This window comes from Rhineura floridana, chromosome 1 (genome assembly GCF_030035675.1).
Source record: "Rhineura floridana isolate rRhiFlo1 chromosome 1, rRhiFlo1.hap2, whole genome shotgun sequence".
NCBI classification, from domain to species: domain Eukaryota; kingdom Metazoa; phylum Chordata; class Lepidosauria; order Squamata; family Rhineuridae; genus Rhineura; species Rhineura floridana.
The window spans coordinates 226,240,178-226,264,148 of record NC_084480.1 but is presented as its reverse complement, the minus strand read 5'-3'; the positions used below and the strand labels follow the sequence as shown (position 1 = coordinate 226,264,148).

The following is a 23,971-nucleotide window of genomic DNA, read 5'->3' as shown; positions in this document are numbered from 1 at the left end:
AAATGACAAAATAAAAATTTAAAAAGCAAAACCCCAAATTATTTATGGATATACATCGTTTTGGGGCCCAGAAATACTATGAACAAGTCAGAGATGTTGTGTAATACAGTGTCGTGTAATAGAGTAGGAAATCCTATACATAATCATTTTTTAAAAAAATGTTTAACTTAACACTGCCATATAGGTATAATGGAGAGAGATTTGAAGCATTTAGCACTTGATATGTTTTTATCAATCTTATAAATAAAATCTCCCTTTTCCTGGTATATTCATTACGCTATTCTAGACGAGTGGTAGAGCACTAAATCTGAAAAGAAGGTTATGTTATTTGTACCATCACCAGTTGTATACCCTCTTCCAACACCAGGGGAAAAAATATAAGAATACCATTTTAAAACTTCTGCATATATTAAAGGTGGCTTCAGGCAATCTGCTTAGGTCAGGAACAGGGAACTATGGTGCTCCAGATGTTGTTAGACTCCAACTCCTATCAGCCCCAGCTAGCATAGCCTGTGATTAGAATTGATGGCAACATCTGGAGGACCACAGGTTCCCCCCTCCCCCCACGCACCTGCTTAGATGGAGACTAACACGCTGAAGCCTTGTTTGGTGTAGTGACTTTTTATTTGGATGCACTTTTATCCCTCATATCAGCAAAGCATGTCCAGGCCTGTGTATCTGCAATTGTGTAGCTGTACAGAAGTGCCAACGGTGGCATTAGTTGTAGAATCCAGCTACCTGAAAACCTCTGCTTTCTTTTCTTTTGAAAAAGTGCGCTAATAGTCTTTTATGTTCTCAGAAGTGTGTGAGCAATGATAGGAGAAGTCTCAGTGGCAAGATGGGGTGGCTGAATAAGATTTACATTGGGTCAGGAATGAAGTTCAGTGCCCAGAATAGCTTCTTGCCCCTTCCTATGACTAGCAGAAGTAGAAAAGATTGGGTAGAATAAGCTTGATTTGCATAATCTTTACAGGTCACAGCATTCGGCTAATTTGACTTAGAGTACACCCAGCTTTGAACATATCCTAGAAAGCATATAAATGAAATCTGTGTTGATCCAACAGGGTGGTGAGCTGCAATTTCTCCATGCATCTGTGATCAGAGCATTGGAACAACTGGGTAACATGCCAAAAAAGTTACCATGGTAGTCACCACTGAGCTATTTGTCAGAAAATCATTTCAGTGTGAGATAAATATCCCATACATACATACCATGTGCAGCATGAAAGAATTGGGTACTTAAGGACAGCTATGACTTTAATATTTGAATATGCAGCTGTGAACCAATTGTGGAAATGTAGCTTCTTTTTAAATAGAAATATAATTCTATTAATTGGCAAACATAAACTGGAACAAGTTTTTTCCATGGCCACTAAGCATGCTCAGTCCTCTTTGGGCTATATTATGAAAGCCCAGATCCCCAGCCCTCTGGCTCTTGCAGAATATTTTGTCTGCTAAAAACTGTCCTTCCATGAGAGGAGAACAATCCACATAGGCCCTGCACTTTGTTTGAATGTGTCCAAGTATGTTTTCAGTCTTTGTTAAACTTGTATGGCAGGAACCAAAGGGAGCTTCTTTCCAACTGACATCTAAAAAAACTTCTATGGGCTAAGGAAGATGCTAAGAATTGTGATCCAGCTACATATTGGATCTGGCAACTTCCAGGACCGTATTTGATTATATACTGGCTTTCCTCTTGTCAATCCTGGCCCTTCCAGAACACATCAGAAAAAGGTGATCCCTTGAACAGGATCTTATTTCCATTGCTCAAGGGAATTCTACTTGTTCAGACTCAACGGATTTTGTACATTCCCCTGCATGAAATAAGGATGCTGCTGCTTCATGTAGTCACTGAAGCAACATAGGGATTGTGTTAGAGAAAGCAGTAGTTAGAAAATTATTGCTTATTTTCTTTTTATACAATTTCTGATATCTCTTCTGGGGTTTAATTGCTTTAATGAGGTATTTTGATTTAATAAAATACCTGGAGCTGATTAAAGAGCCTTTTTTGGTTGTGATCACACTAGCATCTAGCTGTTCTATCTAAATGCTACTTGGTTTCTAAAAGGGAGCAGACTCAGGTCTGCCTCTTTCCTTTTAAGATGCCATAAATCTGGATTTCCAGGTTTAGAATACCTAATGTGGTGGGAGCTCCACTTGTGTGTAAATTACATGAAAGGTGTGTCTTTTAGCCAATCTTACTTTGCAAGGAAGGCGGGAGTGAGTGACCCCATTGAAATGGGCTGTTTTGGGGGTTTCCGCCTCTTAGATCAGGGCTGTGGAGTCGGAGTCGTGGAGTCGGAGTCGGAAGCAATTTTGGGTGGAGTTGGTAGAAATGTACCGACTCCGGCTTCAAAATAAATTTTGATTGACAAAATTTTAAAAATATAAATTCAAAATGTCAAAGAAGCTTCCCATGAAGTCAGCTGTAGTTGAGCATTTCACCATAACTCAAGATGGAAAACATTTTGTGTGTCAGTGTATGACACAGGACCCAGATGAAGACAAATGCTGTGATGCCAAGATGAGCGCATATTCAGGCAGCGATAAAAATGCTCCTATGAGAGCTTCCAATTTAAAAAGACATTTACAGCCCTTTCCAGGGCTGTGGAGTTGGAAGCAATTTTGGGTGGAGTCGGAGTCGAAGGTTTGGCGTACTGACTCCACAGCCCTGTCTTAGAGGCTACCTTTCTGAATATATTATCCTGCTTCTGAAAACTTTGGAGCTCCTCCAAGCCTGTCGATACTTCTCTCATGTGTGTGGATTGCACTGGTTTGGGTACATGGAATGGAAATGAGACTTGCAAAAATAGTTCATAAACTAGGGATGAAAAAAAAGGAATCCGTTTTGAAAATGTGGCAGTTGCGACTCTGTCAAGGTTTGCCGACATTGGACTTGCTTATATCTGAGCCACTCATGCATTGTTAGTTTAAAAAAAAAAGCTTGACCAATTATATGTGAAATTATATGCAAAAATACATATATTATTCATATAATATGTATAAAAGAATCAAGCTCCATGAAATAATATTTTTCACTAGTATAATTTTAAGAGTATTAATGCATAAGAATTTTTACACAGTTATAGGCATTGTTGTATGTATCTGGTTACATAGGAAACCTAGATTGTTTATGTGTATAATACAACTATAATGATGCAAGTTATATGCAAAAATTGTACATATGTTTAGCAAAACTGGTAAAAAAAACCCTAACTTTTCATCAAAATTAAGGAATAAATCAGGAATTAGGGGGGGAAATTTTTTCTGATAAGCAGGTAAGTTCAACATTTCAGAAAATTCTATCCTAACTATTAACTAGTGTATAGTACAAATGTGATAATGTAAAAATCTCACCAAACAAGATTTTAAGCATAAGGAACACACAACATAGGTATGTTTGTTCTGGTTTAAAGTCCAGCTTTCCCCAACCTGATGTACTCTAGATGGACTGCAACTCCCATCATACGTTGACCATCCGCCATGTTGGCTGGGCCTGATGGAAATTGGAGTTAAACAACACCTGGAGGGTACCAGGTTGGAGAAGGCTGTTGATTCCTCTTTAGAGTTTTGTCTTTACTTCCTCTTCCTGCAATTTATCATGTCTTCTTGATGTTTGACAGGAGTTTCTTCAGTTCTAGAAGTAGTAATTTTTTGAATCTTGAGATATTTTTGGACAGAAAAATAGTGCTTTCTTGAGATTCGGCTGATATTTTGTTTTTCAGTGGAGCCATGTCAGACACATGCAGTTCCATTTACCCTGGGATAGCCTCAAGGTGATAGCCTCTTAACTATCTTGTCTCCGTAACACTTGAGGGCAAATGCTACTGAACTTGTGCCAAACTCCAGTCTTGTTCTGTTTAAAACAATGATGCACCATTGGTGACTTGATTAAAATGCACACATACTGTGGCTTCAGTTCAGGAATCTTGGAGTTGCTGAGCCAGAAATTGCTAGGGAGAAACCCTGCCAAATGTCAGACATGAAAAGGTTTGACAAAGAGAAATGATTAGTTAATTGTACCCTAGAAAAACAGAAAATAGAACTTGAAAAACTTGTAATCCCAAACTAGAGAACATTGCAATGTTCTAGGGAAAAATCTTATAGTTCCTGACACTGACCGATAGAATGAACATTTGTATTTGAATAATAATAGTAAAACAGTGGCTGTTGAAAGAAATGACAAATATAAACTTGTACTATTCTTCAATCAAATTTCAGAGAATATGATAATTAAGCTTTTAGTGTATTTGAGTTTAGCTTCCACTGACATAACATCATACTTCTTAAAGCAGTTACTTATTTCCCTATAGATTGGTCTGTGTCTAATGCTGACTTTTCAAATGAAATTTAAATCTAACTTATTGGTGAAGTCTTAGTACCTACAATTTTGTTCTTTGTGATATATTATTACTTAAAGCCAGAATTGCAGAGATTAAATTGGGAGATCTCTCCAATGGTTCCTTCCTTTTAATCCTTTTATGTATAATAGTTCTGTAGTCAGAGAGTGGGGGGGAAAAGAGCCATGAATACATTGCCACTAATTCAGATTGTGTGTGCTCCAATGTACATATGTGGGCAGACTATCCTGTTAATTTCAGTGACATGGGCAACACCACTACATGCTCTGCAGACACAAAACAATTCTTACTGTCATTCAACTGGAAACAGATGGGGAAAACATAGCAAATAGGGGTATTCTATGCGCGCAAGGGATTGCTGGAGCAAATATTTTACAGAGAGGTAGGTCTGGAACAGCAAAAAGAAAAGACTTAACAAATCTATTATGGTGTAAGTTTTCTTGGCCTAGCATCTACCTCATCAGTTTAGTCTCCTACCAAGTATTGCCCAGTATTGCAAAGGCTTGCAACCATTTCATGCTAGAGAAAGGCTTGTAGACATGCCTGCTGCAACGTCTGCTTAAACTTCTTGGGAACAGTTTCAGTTGGTGCAGCCTGATGACATAGACAAGGTGCTTGCGATGATGCAGCCAGCAACATGTCCTCTCGACCCTTGCCCTTCCTGGCTTATTAAAGCTTGCCAAAGGGGCTTGACCAAGTGGATCCAGGTTGTGGTCAATGCATCATTGCGGGAGGGAGTGGTTCCAGCCACCTTGAAAGAGGAGGTGATCCGACCACTCCTGAAAAAACCCACCCTGGACGCATTGGTTTGTGACAACTACTGCAAATACCCCCTTGTCAGAAAAGGTGATTGAGACGGTTGTAGTGCAGCAATTGCAAGTACTCTTGAATGAAACAGGTTATCTTGCCCCATCCCAGTCTGGGTTCAGGCCTGGTTATGGGACTGAATCGGCCTTGGTCGCCCTGATGGATGACCTTTATCGGGAGAAAGACAGGGAGAGTGCGACCCTGTTATTCTTACTTGATCTCTCAGTGGCTTTTGATACTATTGACCATGGTATCCTTCTGGGCTGACTTGGTGAGGCACTGTTTTACAGTGGTTCCGATCCTATCTCCAAGGTCGTTCTCGGAGAATTGTCTTTTGGCCCCCTGGCAGTTGTGCTGTGGGGTGCTGCAGGGTACCATCTTGTCCCTCATGCTGTTTAACATGAATATGAAGCCCTTCGGAGCAGTCATCAGGAGATTTGGGGCAAGGTGTCAGCAGTATGCTGATGACACCCAGCTCTATTTCTCCGTAACATCTGAATCGGGAGAGGCCTTGCAAGCCCTGGACCACTGCCTGGACTCGGTGGTGGGCTGTATGAGGGCCAATAAACTGAGTCTGAATCCTAGCAAGACGGAGGCGCTGTGGGCTGGTGGTTCCCGAGTTCGGATAATTGGTCAGTTGCCTGCTTTGGATGGGGTCGTACTCCCTCTGAAAGAGCAGGTCCATAGCCTGGGGGTGCTCCTGGATCCATCTGTGTTGCTAGAGGCCCAGATGACCTCAGTGGCTAGGAGTGCCTTTTACCAGCTTTGGCTGGTAAGACAGCTGCAGCTGTTTCTGGACCGGGATAGCCTGACCACTGTTGTCCACGCCCTGGTAACGTCCAGGCTGGATTACTGTAATGCACTGTATGTGAGACTGCCCTTGAGGTTGGTCTGGAAGTTGCAGCTGGTGCAAAATGCAGTGCTCACTGGGGCAGGGTATCGCCAACATGTCACCCTGCTGCTGAAAGAATTGCACTGGCTGCCCATTTGCTACCAGGCCAAGTTCAAGATTCTAGTTTTGGTGTATAGAGCCCTATACAGCTTGGGACCAGGATACCTGAAAGACCGTCTTACCCCTTATATACCCAGTTGATCACTGCGCTCTGCAGGTGAGGGCCTCCTGCAGATACCATCTTATCAGGAGGTCCCTTCTGCACAACATAGGAAACGGTGTGGCGGCACCTACCCTGTGGAATTCCCTCCCCTTAAATATTAGGCAGGCCCCATCTCTGTTATCTTTTTGGTGCCTTTTGAAGACTTTCCTCTTTCAACAAGTCTTTTAATTTGAGTCCTTATCCCACTCTGCTTCTGTGTTGGAATTGCTTTTTAATATGTTTTTTTTAAAAAAAAACTTTTTTAAAAAAACAATGTTTGCAACCCTTTTTAAAAGATGTCTTTGAAGCTTTTGAAAAACACGTTTTTAAATTTGTTTTGTTTTAATGTATTTTAAGGTCTGTTTTAATGATGTTTTAAAGTGTTTTTAGTGCTTTTGTTTGCCGCCCTGGGCTCCTGCTGGGAAGAAGTGCAGGATATAAATCAAATAATAAATAAAATAAATGTCATGTCACACATCATTCTATATACATGAATTGTGCTGCATAGTTCCCTCTGAGGACCACATGTTTAGAGAGAAGCAAAGAAAATGCTTCTTTTGTAATGGAAGTAAGAAGGAGAGAAAGAGAGACCTTAATGGGCTAGTTCAGATGCTCACTTCCTGGCTTGCTAAAAGATAGTTTAGCAGCTGGGAATGACCAAGTGTTTACCCCTCCCCTCTTCTCCTGTCTTCCTCAGCACTTATGTCCTGGTTTAATTAAGCCATGGTTAGAGTCATGTTCAAAACAGGAAATGAGTTTTAATGTCAGTTTGCAAACCAGGATCTTAAACATCAAACAGTGTTTTAAGTATCTGCTTAGTAAAGTGACAAAAATCCACAGTTCTCTGTTTTAGGTTTAATGGCTAACTGTGGGTTAATTAAACCAGGAGGTAAATGCTGGGGCAAATCCTGCATCCTGTTTTTTCCCTCCAAATAGTGCTCAAGATGGCTAACAACAAAAACATACCAGAAAACAATAATAAAACACTGTAAAACAGATGTGATAATAAAATAATAATAAGTAAAACATCAATAAAACAAGCAATTAAAACAGTTTCAATGTACAAGTCAGCTTACAGGCCAAAGACCGGTCTAAGTGTCTGCCTACCTCCATGAAGTTACCGGAGATGCGGCTAGCTGGCCCTCCTTTGGCAAGGAGTTCCAGAGCTTGAGAGTAGTTAGTAGAATTGGGAAATGAAAAAAACACAATTCACATTTCTTTTTTTTCTTGCTGCTTAGTAGTATATCAAGTGGCCCTCAAAGACTGCTTGTTACATAGTTCAGATATATCATGTTCTTATCATGTAGAATAGGCCTCTTGTACTCTTAACCTAGAGACCATTGGGTTCTACAAAATAAGCCACTTTTCATCCTTGCTCTTGAGTGGATTTTAACATGATTTTTGGTAACTGAAGTATCTGCTTAGATGTTTTCTCTAAAGTTGAATATGTGATTATTTTACTCTCCTTATTCTCCATCCTTTGCTTCCTTTCGAAAACATCTTATACTGTGGCAGTAAAGCTTCACCATAAAAAAGAATGTATGTCAGAGAGGACAGTCGGGGGCAAGATAATGACAGGGATAGGAAACAAACTGGAGGTTCCAGAGAGAGCTGGTGGCAGGTGCTGTGACCATTGCCTTTTATCTTGTACCTTCCCTTTCAAAGAAAATGTGATCTGCTGCTCCTTCTCAGTGATATCCATTCAAGTGATTTCTTTTTCATGGAGGAGGAGAAAGGAGAAATATGCAAATGAGACTTCTTGGCTCACACTACCATCATATAGTTCAAGGCCACTATTATTGTATGAATTGAGGCAGAGTTCAATAAGAAGAACAGCTTGAATCAAGGGCAAGACAGAGAGAGGGAATACAATCTCCCGTGGTTTGTTGAGGGTGGGATAAGTAAATGCATTAAAATTTACCAACCAAAACATTTACTGCAGGCCTTTATTCCTCTTACTACATTTTCAGTTCCAGTAATTTCTCACTAAGTCTCACTAGCTACAGCGGTAAGAGTAGTTTCTGTTGGGAAACAAAGCATTTACCCCAGCCTCTATCCTTCATTCATTCTCTAAGAAAGGGAGGGAGAAACTATTGCAGATCCATAGGAGAAAACAGTATCATATGTATACAAACATGAAAAAAAACCAGAACATCTATCACATGAGGTAGCCATTATTGAAAAAGAATACTTCAGGGTGTGGTAGCAGAATAGAACAGGTGGTTTTAATTACAAGTGATCAAAGGCTGACATAAAATAATAGGAAAGGAATCAAACCCACATGAATCTTTTGTTTTAACTTGCCAAATGGTAAATCTGGATTTGCCTTCTTGTTGGGAGAACCTTCGCGGGTGGGTTGACAGACTGTGAGCAGTGTGGTAACAGTATTAGGAACTTTGACCACTGTTTTAAATATATTTGCATGAAAGTAAAGTCAATTTACATCAGTGGAGTTTAACTTCCAAATAATAGTGTGGAAAGGTGGATTAAAATGAAAAGCAGTCATGTGGTGGCTACTACAAATCCAACCCTATAGAGGTTATTTCTGGGGTGGAGGAAACTAAAAGCAGTTCTTAGATGAATGGTGCCAGGAGAAAATAATATTTTGACAATTTATATATATGAATTTACATTGGAAGTGAAGATAATATATCTTTGTGTTCTGCAACTTATGTAAGAATTTACTTTCAGTTGGAAATTTGATTTAGTTTATATTTCAAAAGATTGTAAAGCTGATAAGGTTTCCTCTAAATTGTGCAATTTCTCCCATTGCAGAAGACAACTAAGGTGGATTTTGTGATGCAACACTACTACTTTTTTTTTTTGCTTTACTCTTGATACTGGAAACTGAAAGGCCAATGGTAATTTTTGAATTAAAAAGGCTTGTTAATCTACAGTGATTTTTAAGTTTCTTACAGATTCTTACTTGAAAAATACAGTATACACCACCAACTGCTCTATCACCTGACAGCAGTTGATAAAGCATCTGTGCAGAAAGTGTCAGAAAAAGGTTAATATTTATTGATTTTATGGTGCTACAACCAATGTAGCTTTGCCGTCAAAGATGTATGGCCACCAGCAATGGAATCTGTAAAATTGCAGGTTTCGCATTAGTTTTTACTATAACTTATCCTTGTGTTCTGGTTTTAAAAATGACAGATCTTTCATATAGAACAAAATGCTACAAATGTGCAGCAACTATGTACCTGAACCAGAATTTAGTATTACAAAATGAGATGTTCTAAAAGCCACAATGGGGGAGAGGAGACCACTACAATCTTGCATTGCAAATGACAATCACATTTAGTCTTTTCATCCACTTAACTATGTGCTATTGATCTGTAGCAGGTGCCAAGCAAGTGATAGCTTGAATTATTACCAATAAAGAGCTTGCTTCTTCAAACAAAAAAGAAAGGATATAATTAGAAGGAGCAAAGACAGGTGGTTCATAGCAGTCTTTGGAAACAAATCTGGCTAATTTGAATGTTGTGGCTTAAGTTTAAGGGGTGTGCAGAACAATAGGAGTATGCTGTCATTTCTTTTAACTGAATTATGTTTTAGGTGGAACAGAAACAAATCCAGTTGGTTCATCACTATCTCTAATATATCCTGAAATATTTTGAAACATTTCCCCTTAATATACAGTAGGGCCCCACTTTTTGGCAGCCCGCTAATACTGCGGCTAAAATTAGAGTAAGGCCCCACTCATACAGCGCTTGTTCTGCTTTTACGGTGTTTTTCGGGAGTCGGGCACCATTTTATTGAAGGAGTTTCGCTTTTAGGCAGGGGTCAGGAACGTAACCTGCCATATGAGTGGGGACCTACTGTACATCTGCATTTTCGTATTTCCTCCTCCCACACACACTGCTCGCCAAGCCCCGCCTACCCTTTTTTTTATAGCTAGCTCTGTACAGGATACATTATATAATTGCTACATCAAGAAGGCGTATGGAATTTCAGGGGGGTTTGGATGGATAAACAGTAGGAAAAAAACCACAGAAATATGGTTGTGTTTAGGTGATCTGTTATAGGTCAAGCGATTCCAGGATTTATTTTATTTATTTATTTTATTTGTATACCTCTTCATACTTGAAAAAAGCCTCTAAGTGGTATACAGTGTTGAAAAAAAATCAAACCAAATTAACAATAAACATCATAAGAACCAAATTACACATTTAAGACAATACAAAACTTTTTTAAAAATATCTTAAACATTAATATAACCTAAAATAACTAGCATAATAAATCATAATCACTACTAACAGATTAAAACACAAATATACCAGGGAGACAAAACAGCCCCACCCACCAAACACACGTGTGTGTGTACAGGTAGCAGCATCACTCCCACTTCTGCTGCTACCACCCAAATTTATGCTCTCACTAAAGGTGGGGCAACACTACACACTCCCCACCCCTGGAGGTCCCTCCTCTTGCCACGGAGTACACCCAATCATTCCACACACACATAACACCCATAACAGGGAGTAGCACCACCCTTGAGGATAATGCACAAAGTGATCTGCAGTAGCATAAGTAGTACGTCCGTGGTCGGGGAGATGCATCGTGTTGAAACCATCCAGTGACTATACTTTTCTTCCCCACTAGTAAGCTGGCACACTCCATTAATGCATTATAAGCCAGAATCTTGTGCTCAGGCTGCTTGCTCCTGGCTGAGAGCCGCAGGACAAGAGCCCTTTTGCTCTCACCCTTCGGCTCACGCCAAGGGTTCCCACTCTTGCCAGGCACGGGTTTAAATAAGTACCTGGAGGAAGGGAAAAAACACAGCCTTCAGTCAGGGTCCCAGTTGTACTTCCTTTCACTAACACATACACTACCAACCCCACCCTGTAGGATTCTAGTACACATGCGTACCTAGAGCTTTGCCGACCTCCAGGATCTTCCCAATTAATTTCAATGGAGTGGCAGCCATTTTTTCCACAGATCTCATCCCTCCATTGAAGTAAATGGGAAAGCCTGTGTGCAGAACCCATTTGTTTTTGCTGAGGCACTGACTGAGTACTTTATCAGGCCAATTATGTTTATAAACTATTATTCCACTGACTTTATCTGGATGAATAGACACTATGCACTTAATCCCATTGATCTCCCCTCTATAAGAATGACTGGATTGGGCCATAAATGCCAGAAACATTTGTAAAATTCATATCCTAAAATAAGATTATTTTCCTTTTTGTGTGTTCTGGTTCATCTCTTTGTTAGGTTCTTTTTGAAAAGGTTCATTGGCAAAGTCAGAGCAGGTTTGAGTCTGAACAGCCTGTAATGATTATAGTGATGGGAAGAAACACTTTCCGTGTAGTCTGACCTGTAGAATAAATGGTATTGTATACTGTAAACATGCTTTAGATCTCCTTTTGTCTGTATCACATTTTTTTCAGTTGAGCTTTATACTGTCTACTCTTCCCACCCCCAACCCCCAGACAGCTAACCCATTTTATTGTGCTCATTTAGAGGAAAGAAAAACAGTTTGTCTCCATGAAAGGGAAAGAACATTGACTGGGAAACTACTTTTAGAGCTAAAATACCATTATAATATATGGCAACTAAAGTTCTCCAATTGAATGCTGCAAAAGGTGCTGCCAATATGAAATATTATCTGGGAGGAGAAAGGTTTTTCTTCTTCTTCTTCCCTCCCCTACACTTTCTACCCTAGAAATTTGCACAAAATAATGTATTTAATTTCAGTAAGACAGATAAGAACCTGTGCTCATATAACTCCACCTTTTGATTGTAATGACTCTCTCATTAATCTAACACACTCCAGTTTTATTGCGCTTCATTAACCCCCTCCCTTCCCTGCTATCTTCACTGATCCCTTTAAATCATAACTTGGAAAATGGTGCATTTTCAAGCACAGTAGCACATCTGGGTTATTTTGACATGTTCTCATTCCTTCTTTAATTTTGTTGTTTCACATTTTCAAACCACAGTTGCCAAAACCTTGATAATACTTTATGGGATCCATAACTAATTTCAGTCGAGCAGGTCTGGATGGCAGCTTAGTGAGAGAAGGTTTTTCAAACACGTTATTTAATTTTTAAAAATTAACTAGAGCTGGCTATAAACCATTAATTATGGTTGCTAACCCCCACCCCTTCACATTGGCTATTACTTTAGGTAATGGCTGATATGTTACACTTTCAACCAATTTCAGCAAATAATGTTGTGGGAAGTATTTTTTAATCCATTATGTAATTCAACTTTAGTGCCAGCTATATACTGTACAACAAAACCCACATACTTATTTGAGATTGCACAGCCCTTAAAATGTTTCATTGTTTAAATTGGAAATGTACATCAAATCATAAAAGTGATTTCTAATTTGTCACTGTTCTGAAATTTGTGGTCTTATTCTAAGAACTGTTGTGCTGCCAGATAAAGGACAACGATGGGAAGCGCCAGAAATAGCACCAAATTGCAAAACTAAATGGGTTGCTGGCTTTGCAGGCATGTTATGCTGTGCAAGTGCACATAGGAAATTGAGTGTTCCTAGTTTTTCTGTGGGCTCTTGAAATATACATATTAACGACTAATCTTGTCATCTGAGCCTGGGCTTGTGATCCATTTCTTTTAAACAAACCACAAGAATAAGACAAAAACAACCCTAGATTACCACTCGTGGTTTGTTTGGAAGAAACAAATCATGAGCCCAGTTTGAGATGCCACAAGCCAGGGTTATTTACCTGTAGCACAGCATCAAGGAAGGGGAGCACCATGGGAACTTTTGAGCAGTGTGCACCAACACACTGCTTGTTCATATTTGTTTTAAACCAAGAATGGGAACCTATGGCCCTCCTGATATTGCTGGACTTCAACTCTCATGCACCACAGCCAACATGGCCAACTGTCAGGAAGCAGTAGTCCATCAACATTTGGAGGACCATAGGTTATACACCCCTGTTTTAAACTATGGTTCAATATGACATGCAAACCAGGCCATTGAGTTTATTGCTTTAACATATCCCCCAGATGCCTGTGTGACCTTCCACAAATTGTAAACCAAGCCATTTCTGTATGTTTGCTGTTTTGATTTAACCAATGAAGAATTCTAGTGAAATGTCAAAATTAATAAAATAGTATTAGCTTTTCCTGAGAAATGTTGGTTCCTTTGTGATCTTGCAAAGCTCTTGTGAAATCTCCCATCTTTTAGGTGTAAAGCATACTCTCACATGCCTATGTCTCTGGGATTACCATCTCCTGATTCCCAAACACCTGGATCAGGAAATCCCCAGGACGTCTGCTTCAGCCTGGGTCAGATATGCCATCTGAACCACAAGCTTCAGCCTCACCACCTTTTCCCCAAAAGGTGACCACTGATTTAATCTGTCTATAAAATCAATATAGTTACACAATAGAACCTTAGTACGGTAGCACTCTTGACCAAGTTGACACGTGGGATTTTGAATCAAACAAACTTTATTATATAAAAGATGTTAAATGTGATAGTGAATGAATAAGTTATTGTTCCTATCCTACCTACCTACCCTACCCCGGTAATCCCAATTAAATCTGCCCCCCAAACCCACAGCCCCTCTAACTAGATGTTCTCTTCTTGATCCCTAATCCTATCTAACTCTGTCAAACCGCAATGGCTTTTATCTTCAAAACTCTCCTCGGAATTCTCACTCACACACACAGTCCCACCTTATCTGTACCTACTAACCTTTTAACACTTTCTTACCTGAACACAATTTCAAAACAGTTTAAAACATACAAATAATTCTGATTTAATTGCACATACATGCACTAATGTTGCAGTTATCAATCTAGTTCACAACAGTGCCAACACTTGCTTATTTAACATTTTTATTCATAGTTTCCCATTTTAAGACATTCTTTTGTTCTGGAAATGTCCATCCATTATATTTTTTAGGAGAAATGTTGAGCAGCTGACTTTTGTAAAATAAAAAACCCTATCTAATCCTCCTTTAGATACCTGTCACATATTAATTGGTAGCTGTTTTCTTGTTGAAGTGATTTTGTTTTTATCTTTGCTGTATGGAGAAAGGTCAGGAGCTAGTTGTCTATATCATCCATAAAAAATGTAATTAAAATCAAAACCATCATTGGCATATTATGCAGCCAAAAATATATGAAACATGAATTTTCAGACATAAATAATTAATTAGATTAAAATACAAACGTTTTCTGTATGACTAACATTTTTGCCAGAATCTTAAACACAGGTTTTTGACAAAGAAGTCTTAAATGTTAATTGTTAGTGTCAGTTGGTGACTGGATCGTTCCTTAGAATGGAAGGAAGCAAATTCACAGTATCATAGTATCAAAGAATTGTAGAGTTGGAAGGGACCTATAAGGCCATCAAGACCAACCCCCTGCTCAATGCAGGAATCCAGATTAAAGCATACCCAGGAGGTGGCTGTTCAGCTGTCTCTTGAATGCCTTCAGTATCTCCCTAGATAAGTGGTTCCATTGTTGTACCATTCTAACTGTTAGGAAGTTGTTCCTGATGTTCGGTTGAAATCTGGCTTCCTGCAACTTGAGCCCATTATTCCGTGTCCTGCACTCTGGGAAGATTGAGAAGAGATCCTGGCCCTCCCCTGCACGGCAACCTTTCAAGTACTTGAAGAGTGCTATCATATCTCCACTCAGTCTTCTCTTCTCAAGGCTAAACATGTCCAGTCCTTTCAGTCTCTCATTATAGGGCATTGTTTAGTCCCCTGATCATCCTCATTGCAGCCAGCAACTTGCCCTTCTTAGCTTATTAAAGCTTGCTGAGAGGGTTTGACCAAGAGGACCCAGGGTGTGGTCAATGCATCATTGGGAGTGGGAGGGAGTGGTTCCAGCCACCTTGAAAGAGGCAGTGATCCAACCACTCCTGAAAAAGCCCACCCTGGACCCATTGGTTTGTGACAACTAACAACCGGTTGCAAATACCCCCTTTTTAGGGAAGGTGATTGAGAGGGTTGTGGCGCAGCAATTGCAAGTACTCGTGGATGAAACACATTATCTTGACCCACCCCAGTCTGGGTTCAGGCCTAATTATGGGACTGAATTGGCATTGGTCGCCCTGATGGATGACCTTTATCGGGAGAAGGACAAGGGGAGCGTGACCTTGTTATTCTTACTTGATCTCTCAGCAGCTTTTCATACCATTGACCATGGTATCCTTCTGGGCCGACTTGGTGAGATGGGTATTGGAGGCACTGTTTTACAGTGAATGCAATCCTATCTCCAAGCTTGTTCTCTGAGAATAGCATTGGGTGACTATCGTTTGGTCCCCTGGCAGTTGTGCTAAGGGGTGCCGCAGGATACCATCTTGCCCCCCATGCTGTTTAACATCTATATGAAGCCCTTGGGAGCGGTCATCAGGAGATTTGGGGCGAGGTGTCAGCAGTATGCTGACTATACCCAGCTCTATTTCTCTGTAACATCTGAATCAGGAGAGGCCGTGCAAGCCCTTGACCGCTGCCTGGACTCGGTGATGGGCTGTATGAGGGCCAATAAACTGAGTCTGAATCCTAGCAAGACGGAGACACTGTGGGTTGATGGTTCCCGAGTTCAGATAATTGGTCAGTTGCCTGCTTTGGATGGGGTCGTACTCCCTCTGAAAGAGCAGGTTCATAGTCTGGGGGTGCTCCTGGATCCATCTTTGTTGCTAGAGGCCCAGATGACCTCAGTGGCTAGGAGTGCCTTTTACCAGCTTTGGCTGGTAAGACAGCTGCAGCTGTTTCTGGACCGGGATAGCCTGACCACTGTTGTCTATGCCCTGGTAACCTCCAGGCTGGTTTACTGTAATGTGCTGTATGTGGGGATGCTCTTGAAGTTGGTCCGAAAGTTGCAGCTGGTGCCAAATCCAGCGGCAAGACTGCTCACTGGGGCAGTGTATTGCCAACATGTCACCGCTGCTGAAAGAATTGCACTGGCTGCCCATTTCCTACCAGGCCAAGTTCAAGATTCTAGTTTTGGTGTACAGAGCCATATACAGCTTGGAACCAGGATACCTGAAAGACCATCTTACCCCTTATATACCCAGTTGATCACTGTGCTCTGCAGGTGGGGGCCTCCTGCAGATACCATCTTATCAGGAGGTCCCTTCTGCACAACATAGGAAATGGACCTTTAGTGTGCTGGCACCTACACTGTGGAATTCCCTCCTCTTAAATATTAGGCAGGTGCCATCTCTGTTATCTTTTTGGTGCCTATTGAAAACCTTCCTCTTTCAACAAGCCTTTTAATTTGAGTCCTTAACCCACTCTGCTTCTGTGTTGGAATTGCTTTTTAATATGTTTTTAAAACTTAAACTTTTTTTAAAAAGTCTTGAAAACTTTAAAAAAATATTTTTAAATTTGTTTTGTTTTAATGTATTTTAAGGTCTGTTTTTATGATGGTTAAAATGTTTTTAGTGCTTTTGTTTGCTGCCCTTAGCTCCTGCTGGGAGGAAGGGTGGGATATAAATAAAATAATAAATCCTTCTGCATGTAGTATTGCTGAGCCAAGTGTTCCCCATCTTATAACTGTGCATTTGATTTCTTTTTCCCAGGTGCAGAACTTAGCATTTATCCCTGTCAAATTTCATTCTGCTGTTTTCATCCCAATGCTCTGGCCTATCAAGATCCCTTTGAATTTTGTTTCTGTCTTCCACAGTATTAGCTACCCTCCCAATTTTGTATCATCTGCAAATTTGATAAGCATTCCCTGCACCTCATCCAAGTCATTAATAAAAATCTTACAGACTACTGGGCCCAGGACTGAGCCCTGCGGTACCTTACTCGTTACCTCCCCCAGGCCCGCCCTTAGCTTGTGCGGGGCCTGGGGCAAAAGCATAGTTGCCCCTCACACATTTTCTCTCTCTCTCTATATATATATATATACATTTAGAGAGAGAGAGAGAGATTTTATTTACGAATATATATAATTATAATATTTACATATGAGGCTAACAACCTATTAAATACAAATATGATTACCTTCACTTCAAGTCCCAGTCCAACACTCTAAGCACTACACTGCAGTGGCTCATACCCTGTCATCTGACTTCTGTTTTCTCTGTGTACAGTTTATATACTACTTGAGGTCGGCTGTGATTGGGTGCTAAGTTACACCATAGCCTTAGCATCACCATTCCAAGATGGGCATAGTAGGAGGTGGTGGCAGATTTTGGTTCCCACTGGCTTGAAAACCAGCCCATCCAATCTACCATCTTGTTCTCACTGTGGGCAACCAGATGCCTCTGGGAAGCCTGCAAGCAGGACTACTAACACCAACACCAGTAACAATAATGGGTTATATTCAATTGTAGCTTTGCAGTCGTGAAAAGCCCTTCTACTCACAGAAGGCAGGACACCAGATTTCTGCCAATCCCCCCTACTCACTGCATCCCCCCAATGCCTCTTACCCCAGAAAGCACTCCTGAGGGTTGGGTACTCTCTGGAACAGTATGGAATATGAGGAGACAGTTGCAGTAGATAGGGGTGGATTGATGAAAATTAGGTGCCCCAACTTTCTTGTAAGTGCTATCAGCTAGTGCAGGGGTGAGGGACCTTTTTTCAGCCCAAGGGTTGCATTTCCTTGTGGGCAACCTGCCAGGGCCCACATACCAATGATGGAGGCATAAGTGGGCGGAGCAACAGATACGATTTGTACCTGTGTACAGGATGCAGGCAAGCAAGAGGCATTATCACAATTCAAGGACACATTCTCATTCAGTAATGTAGTGGCAAATTCAGAACTGCAGGGTCACAGTCACACATCCTGGGAGCAACCCGCGGTGAAAATTTCCCATCTAGGCCGAGGCAGCGGAGGACTGGCCATCCTGATTTCCACCACTCTGGATGTGCAGGTCTTTGAGGCTCCCGGGCCCATCCCTAGCATCTGCCAGGCTTTAATCATTCAGGGCCGCTCGGTGCCTCCCCTTTTATGTGTCAATGTCTATCTACCCCCCTTATCCCCCAGATGTGCGCCGGGGCACTGGAGTGACCTCCAGGCCCTTGTGGATTCCCTACTGGCTGATTATCCCTCCCATTTATTTCTCTTCTGCTGTGATTTCAACGCTAGGATGGGAAATAGCTATCCCCTGCTGGGGAAAGTCCTTTGGTTCGATCCCGGCGAATTAGCCAGTTTCCCCCACGAGTCGCATGATAAGACAATTAACAAGTATGGGCAAGCACTCTTTTCCTTAATTTTTAAATTCCAACTGGTGTGTATTAATGGATCTTATCTCCATATCTCCAAGGGATATTTCACCTACATCTCAGAGAAGGGAACCAGCATCATAGATTACATACTTGGGTCACCTTCCATTGTACCCTTCACCCAGGGTATGACAATAGATGACAGAGCGGAAAGTGACCATCTGCCGCTTAGGCTCAGCCTTTATTTTCAGAATTTTCTCCCCGCTGCAGTGACCAGTTCTAAAATGCCAGGCCATCTGAAGGGTGTAAGACGGCTTAAATGGTCCTTTGAAGTCAACGCCAACATTGGCCAAATGTTAGAGTCGGATAAGCTCTTACAGCTCCGACACCTGGCCATTGAAACGCCCGGGATCCCCCAGATCTATCAGGACATTATAAGTGCTCTCAGACCCCTAGTGACATCGACCTTGGCGGCCAAACCCCCTAGTGGCTCTCGGTCATGGTTTGACAGAGAATGTATAGCTAAGAAAAGAGAGTTGCGTCAATTAACTAGAGCGATAATGTGCGATGCTCCAATGAGGCAATCTCCCTTCTGCAAACATGCCGCAGAGAGTACAAAGTAATGCTCAAAGGGAAGAAAAGGGCCTTCTTCACCAACAATTGGAAGGCTCTGGGCCTTGCCCTGTCTGAAGGGAACGACCCCAAGTTCTGGAATTTGATCCAAGGAGGTTTCTCACAGAATCATTTTCAGGTAGTCCCTCCAATCCTCCCGAAACCTGAGCCTCTCACTTTCTGGGCATCTTGGGCAGTAACGAAATCCCGCCCCCAGCCCCATCTAGAAACATCTCTAATCTTCCCCCCTGGCCACCTGTAACCACTTCCAAAATAGCGGACTTAATTTCATCTCTCTGCCCCGGCAAGGCCCCAGGAGAAGACATGATCCCTCCGGAGGTTTTTCTCCTGGATGCCAACTGGTGGGCCCCAGTTCTAGCTTTTATTCACGTACATCAATTCAACGGGTGACATCCCCCCAGATTGGTGTTCTAGCATCGTCGTTCCTATCTTCAAGAAGGGAGACGCCACAGACCCCCGAAATTACAGACATATCAGCCTCCTGGATGTGACCTCCAAACTTTATGGGCGCTATCTTTTAAATAAGTTCCTCAGGTGGGACGCTAGCCACTCTATTCTCCATGAGGAGCAAGCAGGATTTAGGAAGGGCAGGAGCACTGTAGACCACGCATTCGTTTTGCAGCACCTAATATGTAAAACCATTAAGGGCCCAAATAAGTCCCTTTTAGCTGCTGTTGTAGACTTCACCTCAGCTTTTGATCTAATAGATAGGGACTTGTTATGGCACAAATTGGACCAGACAAATATTGACAAAAGACTGCTCTGGCTTATCCAGTCCCTTCATCAGGCCAATACCTTGGGGGTCCGTGTGGGCCTGCAAGGCACTTTATCCTGCACCATACAGGTTGAGAGAGGAGTAAAGCAAGGATGCATCTTGGCCCCTTTCTTATTTAACTTCTACATTAATGACATCATTCCCGGGATGGCCTCCCCTTCTTTCTTCCTCCTTCAGCTGGCAGTCGTAAGATCCCATTATTGCTTTATGCTGATGATTTAGTTTTACTATCCCTGAATAAAATCGGACTTAAAAGAATGCTAGCCCAGCTCAGCACTTTCTGCAAGGAGCAGCATCTGATTGTCAATCATTCCAAAACCAAGATTATGGTTTTTGGCAAGAGGAGGCCCAACTCCAACTGGGTCCTTAACGGGCACCAACTGGAACAGGCCCACCTATTCAAATACCTGGGACTGTGTTTCAGCGAGAAACTCTCATGGAAGCCCCACATGAAGGCAATTAAACTTTCAGGTGATAGATCATTAGGTCAGCTCAGGAGGTTTTTCTATGCAAGAGGGGGTCAATTTGTTAATCCCATGCTCAAGGTCTTTGCTGCCAAAACTTTAGCTCACACGCTTTATGGGGCAGAATTATGGGGGGAAACTGTCAAACACGAGATAGAAGCTCTGCAAAATAAGTTCATGAGACAGATATTGGGACTCCCTCATGGGGCCCCTGTAGCTCACCTCAGAGCAGAGCTTGGTCTCCCTTCACTTGCAGCCAGAATCGATCTAGCCTACCTTAGATACTGGCGCAGAATACATAGGATGGATGAGCATTCTCTCACTAAACTTCATTGGTTGGAGCAGCTTAAGAATGGGGTGTGGGCCCACCGGTGCCAAGTAAAGTTGGAGATGTACAATCTTTCCATGAGGGAATTCCTAAGCCTCAGTCCACATGCCCTTAGGAATTGGATCTTTGATCACGACGCATGTCAAGATTGGACAACAATTGCTGTTGCCCCCTTTTCCCCTTGGGTACCCTCTATTCAAAGTTAATCATGCGAGATCACACTACTTTGAGGTTCTCTCATACGCCCCCCTTCGTAGGGCATTTACGGAACTCAGGTTCCAAGTGATGCCCTCAGCCTTCCTCGATGGGAGATATCTGGGGATTCCATCCAAGGAACGGAGATGCATTTATTGGTGTAACTGTATAGAAGACATCTCCCATTACCTGATACACTACCCGTTGTACGAGGATCCTAGAAGGAAATTCTTGGCCCATTACATTCACTTTCACTCAGGCAATTGCTCCCAGGAGTTGATAGTGGAGCTCCTAGGTGATAAGGCTAAACAAGCAACACTTTCCGTGGCTAATTTTGCGCTGGCCGCCAAGAAGCTGCGAGCGAGCCACATCAAGACCTATAACACCATGTGATTTTCTCTTCACTCCGGCCTATTTTAGCCTATTTGATGTTTTAACCCCACTTTTATTGAAAACCCTTTTGTATTTTGCAAAGGCCTGTAGCTATACACAATAAAGCTTTGTTGTTGTACATTCTCCTATCCTTTTTGTTTGTTAGTTTCTGAGTTGAGAATGAGGTCCTTGTTAATGCCTTCTCCCACAACAATGGACACCCCTAGGAGCCAATAAGCATGAAAGGGAAGTGTGCTAGCTATTGAGGAGAGTCTTCTCAGTGACTGACCCACCTCCTTTCACTCTGATTGGTTCCAATCAGCAGGAAAGGACAAGGAAGCATGTTAGAAAACTCAGTGGCAAACACACTTCCCTTTCATGCTGATTGGCTCACAATTGGAGACATAGCGACCCCGGTGAGACCCTGCTCCTAAAAACAGTAAAGCGTTGAAGACCCCTGTGACCCCAGATGACTACACCCCTGGATTAGACAAACTCACAAAAATAAGGCTATCAATGGCTACTAGACATTATAGTTATGTTCTACCTCCACTATCAAAGACAGTATGCCTCTGCATACCCATTGCGAGGAATCACAAGTGGCAAAAGTGCTGTTGCACTCAGTCCTGCTTGTGGGCTTTCCATTGGGGCATCTGGTTGGCCACTGTGAGAACAAGATGCTGGACTAGATGGGCCACTGGTCTGATCCAACAGGGCTCTTCATATGTTCTTATGTTTTGGTCTTTCAAAAAGAAAAACTCAAGATTTTTTTGGTCTGCAAACAGATGGAAGAATCATGGGGAAAACACTGAGGAACAGTGACTGGAGGAGCATGTCATGTGGATATGCCGTTCAAAAAGTATGTGAATGAAGCACGGAAATTTCACATTTAGCGTCTTGTGGTCAAGCCCCAGGCATTCGGAAAGAGGAGGGGATATGAAACAGGCAGGAGAACAGATGTGGCAACACTTAAGGAGTGTTTTCCACATCACCCAAACTCAGTTCAATACCACTTTCTACTGTAGCTACAAAACATAAATATTAATTCAACACACACACAAACACACATGTGCCAACAGTGAAGTAGGATTATGAAACCAGGTGGGGGTGGTCTGGCCTGTTCACTCTGCTGGAATCCGGATGTTATAAAAATCCAGCCCCTTAACCTGTGTTCCTGCATTGAGCAGGGACTTGGACTAAATGGCCTTATAGGCCCATTCCAACTCTACTATTTATGATTCTATTATTCTATCCTTTGTTTCCAAGGCTTTCTCTTCAGCCATGAAGACTAGTGACTCAGCAGCAAGGGCAATTCCCATCCGTGTGGGTATGCTTGAAACCTCCCCAAGTCAACACATTTCAAAACATCCTCCATGAAAAATGCCACCATCTGTTTCCCCAGCATGCTTTGCACTGTTAACCCCCCCCCAAAATTTCCTGCATCCATAACAAATCCTGGACTGTCAAGATAGCACATTCAGTGTTGTTGTTTTTAAACAGCTCTTTGCCACATTCTGTCTCACATTCACAAGTGACACGCATACACCAGTATTGGGGGGGGGAGGCAGACTTTGGAAGAAAATCACTTTCCAGACCCTGCCCATAATCAGTCACCCCGCCCCCTAGAAGCAGGGAACACAACATACCAACTGCTGCATCGGGCCTCAAAAAAGGAAAAGGAAACAACCACACATCCAGATTAACCCTGATCCTCCTGTGACCCCAAGACACCCCCCCTTCCTTTGAACCTTTTGGCAGCTGCTCAAAGCAGCTACAGCCCAGGCTTGATCTAGAAAACCTGAGAGAAATGGGTAAAAGGGAGAGTGGAGGCAGAACCCGAGGGGCTTTAGGACCTGGTGATGCTAGGCGGCTTTGCCCAAACAGATAGGCAGGCAGGCTGCACACACAGAAACCAAGGCTGCAATCCAGTACACTCTTACCTAGGAGAAAGTTTCATTGAACCCAATGGCCCTTACTTCTGAGTAGACATGTATTGGATTGCAGCCCAAAGTGCCTGGGATATCTGTCCCTCTCCAGGCTGGCAAAGAGAAGATCCACCCACACGACAGAGCGTCCCTCCTTTGAGGCAGGAAAGGAGCGCTGTTTCTTCTCTGCCTTTATAAGGCAGCTTCTGGGCGCTGGGTGAAAACCAGAGCGTCTTTTTGCTGTTTGCAACTATGTCTACCTACTCCACAGGCTGGAGGCAGCAATGGAGCTGCGAAAGGCAGGTCGCTGCTGCTGGCGCTGCTACTGTCACAGTCATCTCAGGCGAGTATCCATGCTGCTGCTTAGCTGCTCCCGACTGGCCCCAGGCGCCGCAGGGCACCAGTGGAGGAGCCCCTCCTGGCTCCTGCTTTGAGCGTGCTGCTTTCTTGCCTGGCCAGGGGAAGAAGAGAAGTACGGCTCCATCCTGAGCAGACCCCCCCACCTCCGAGAGAGAGGTGTTGGGGTGGCAGACTGGAGGAGGCCGGCAGATCGGCCGGCACGGGGGGGGGCAAAGCGCGGGACCTGGGGCAACTGCACCTCTTCCCGGTGCCTATGGGCGGTACTGACCTCCCCCTACTTTGAGAAGGAACCAATGATAAGCACTCTTTGAATATGATTCTGTAGCCAACTGTGGATCTACCTGATCTTTGTTCCATTCAGCCCACATTTAGCTCGCTTGCTAATCAGAATAACAAGGGGCACTTTGTCAAAAGCTTTGCTGAAGTTGAGTTATATTATGTCCCCAACATTCCCACAAGTCTACCAGGATGGTTACCCGATCAAAAAATGAGATAAGATTAGTCTGGCAGGATTTGTTCTTGATAAATCCATGTTGGTTTC

At 42.5% G+C, this 23,971-nt stretch overlaps 1 protein-coding gene across 3 annotated transcripts in view; it reads left to right on the top strand.

Moving 5' to 3' along the window:
* ZNF407 (zinc finger protein 407) overlaps positions 1 to 23,971 on the top strand; it is a 592,912-nt gene that overhangs the window by 437,310 nt on the left and 131,631 nt on the right. The window contains exon 9 of one of the 3 annotated variants that reach the window (XM_061594402.1): positions 9,038 to 9,109. The exons of the other annotated variants lie outside the window; for them this stretch is intronic. Within the exon in view, the coding sequence (XP_061450386.1) occupies positions 9,038 to 9,048 (11 nt within the window). The 3' untranslated portion in view covers positions 9,049 to 9,109. Of the gene's footprint in view, positions 1 to 9,037; positions 9,110 to 23,971 lie in introns of those variants that run through there. 3 annotated transcript variants of the gene reach the window in all.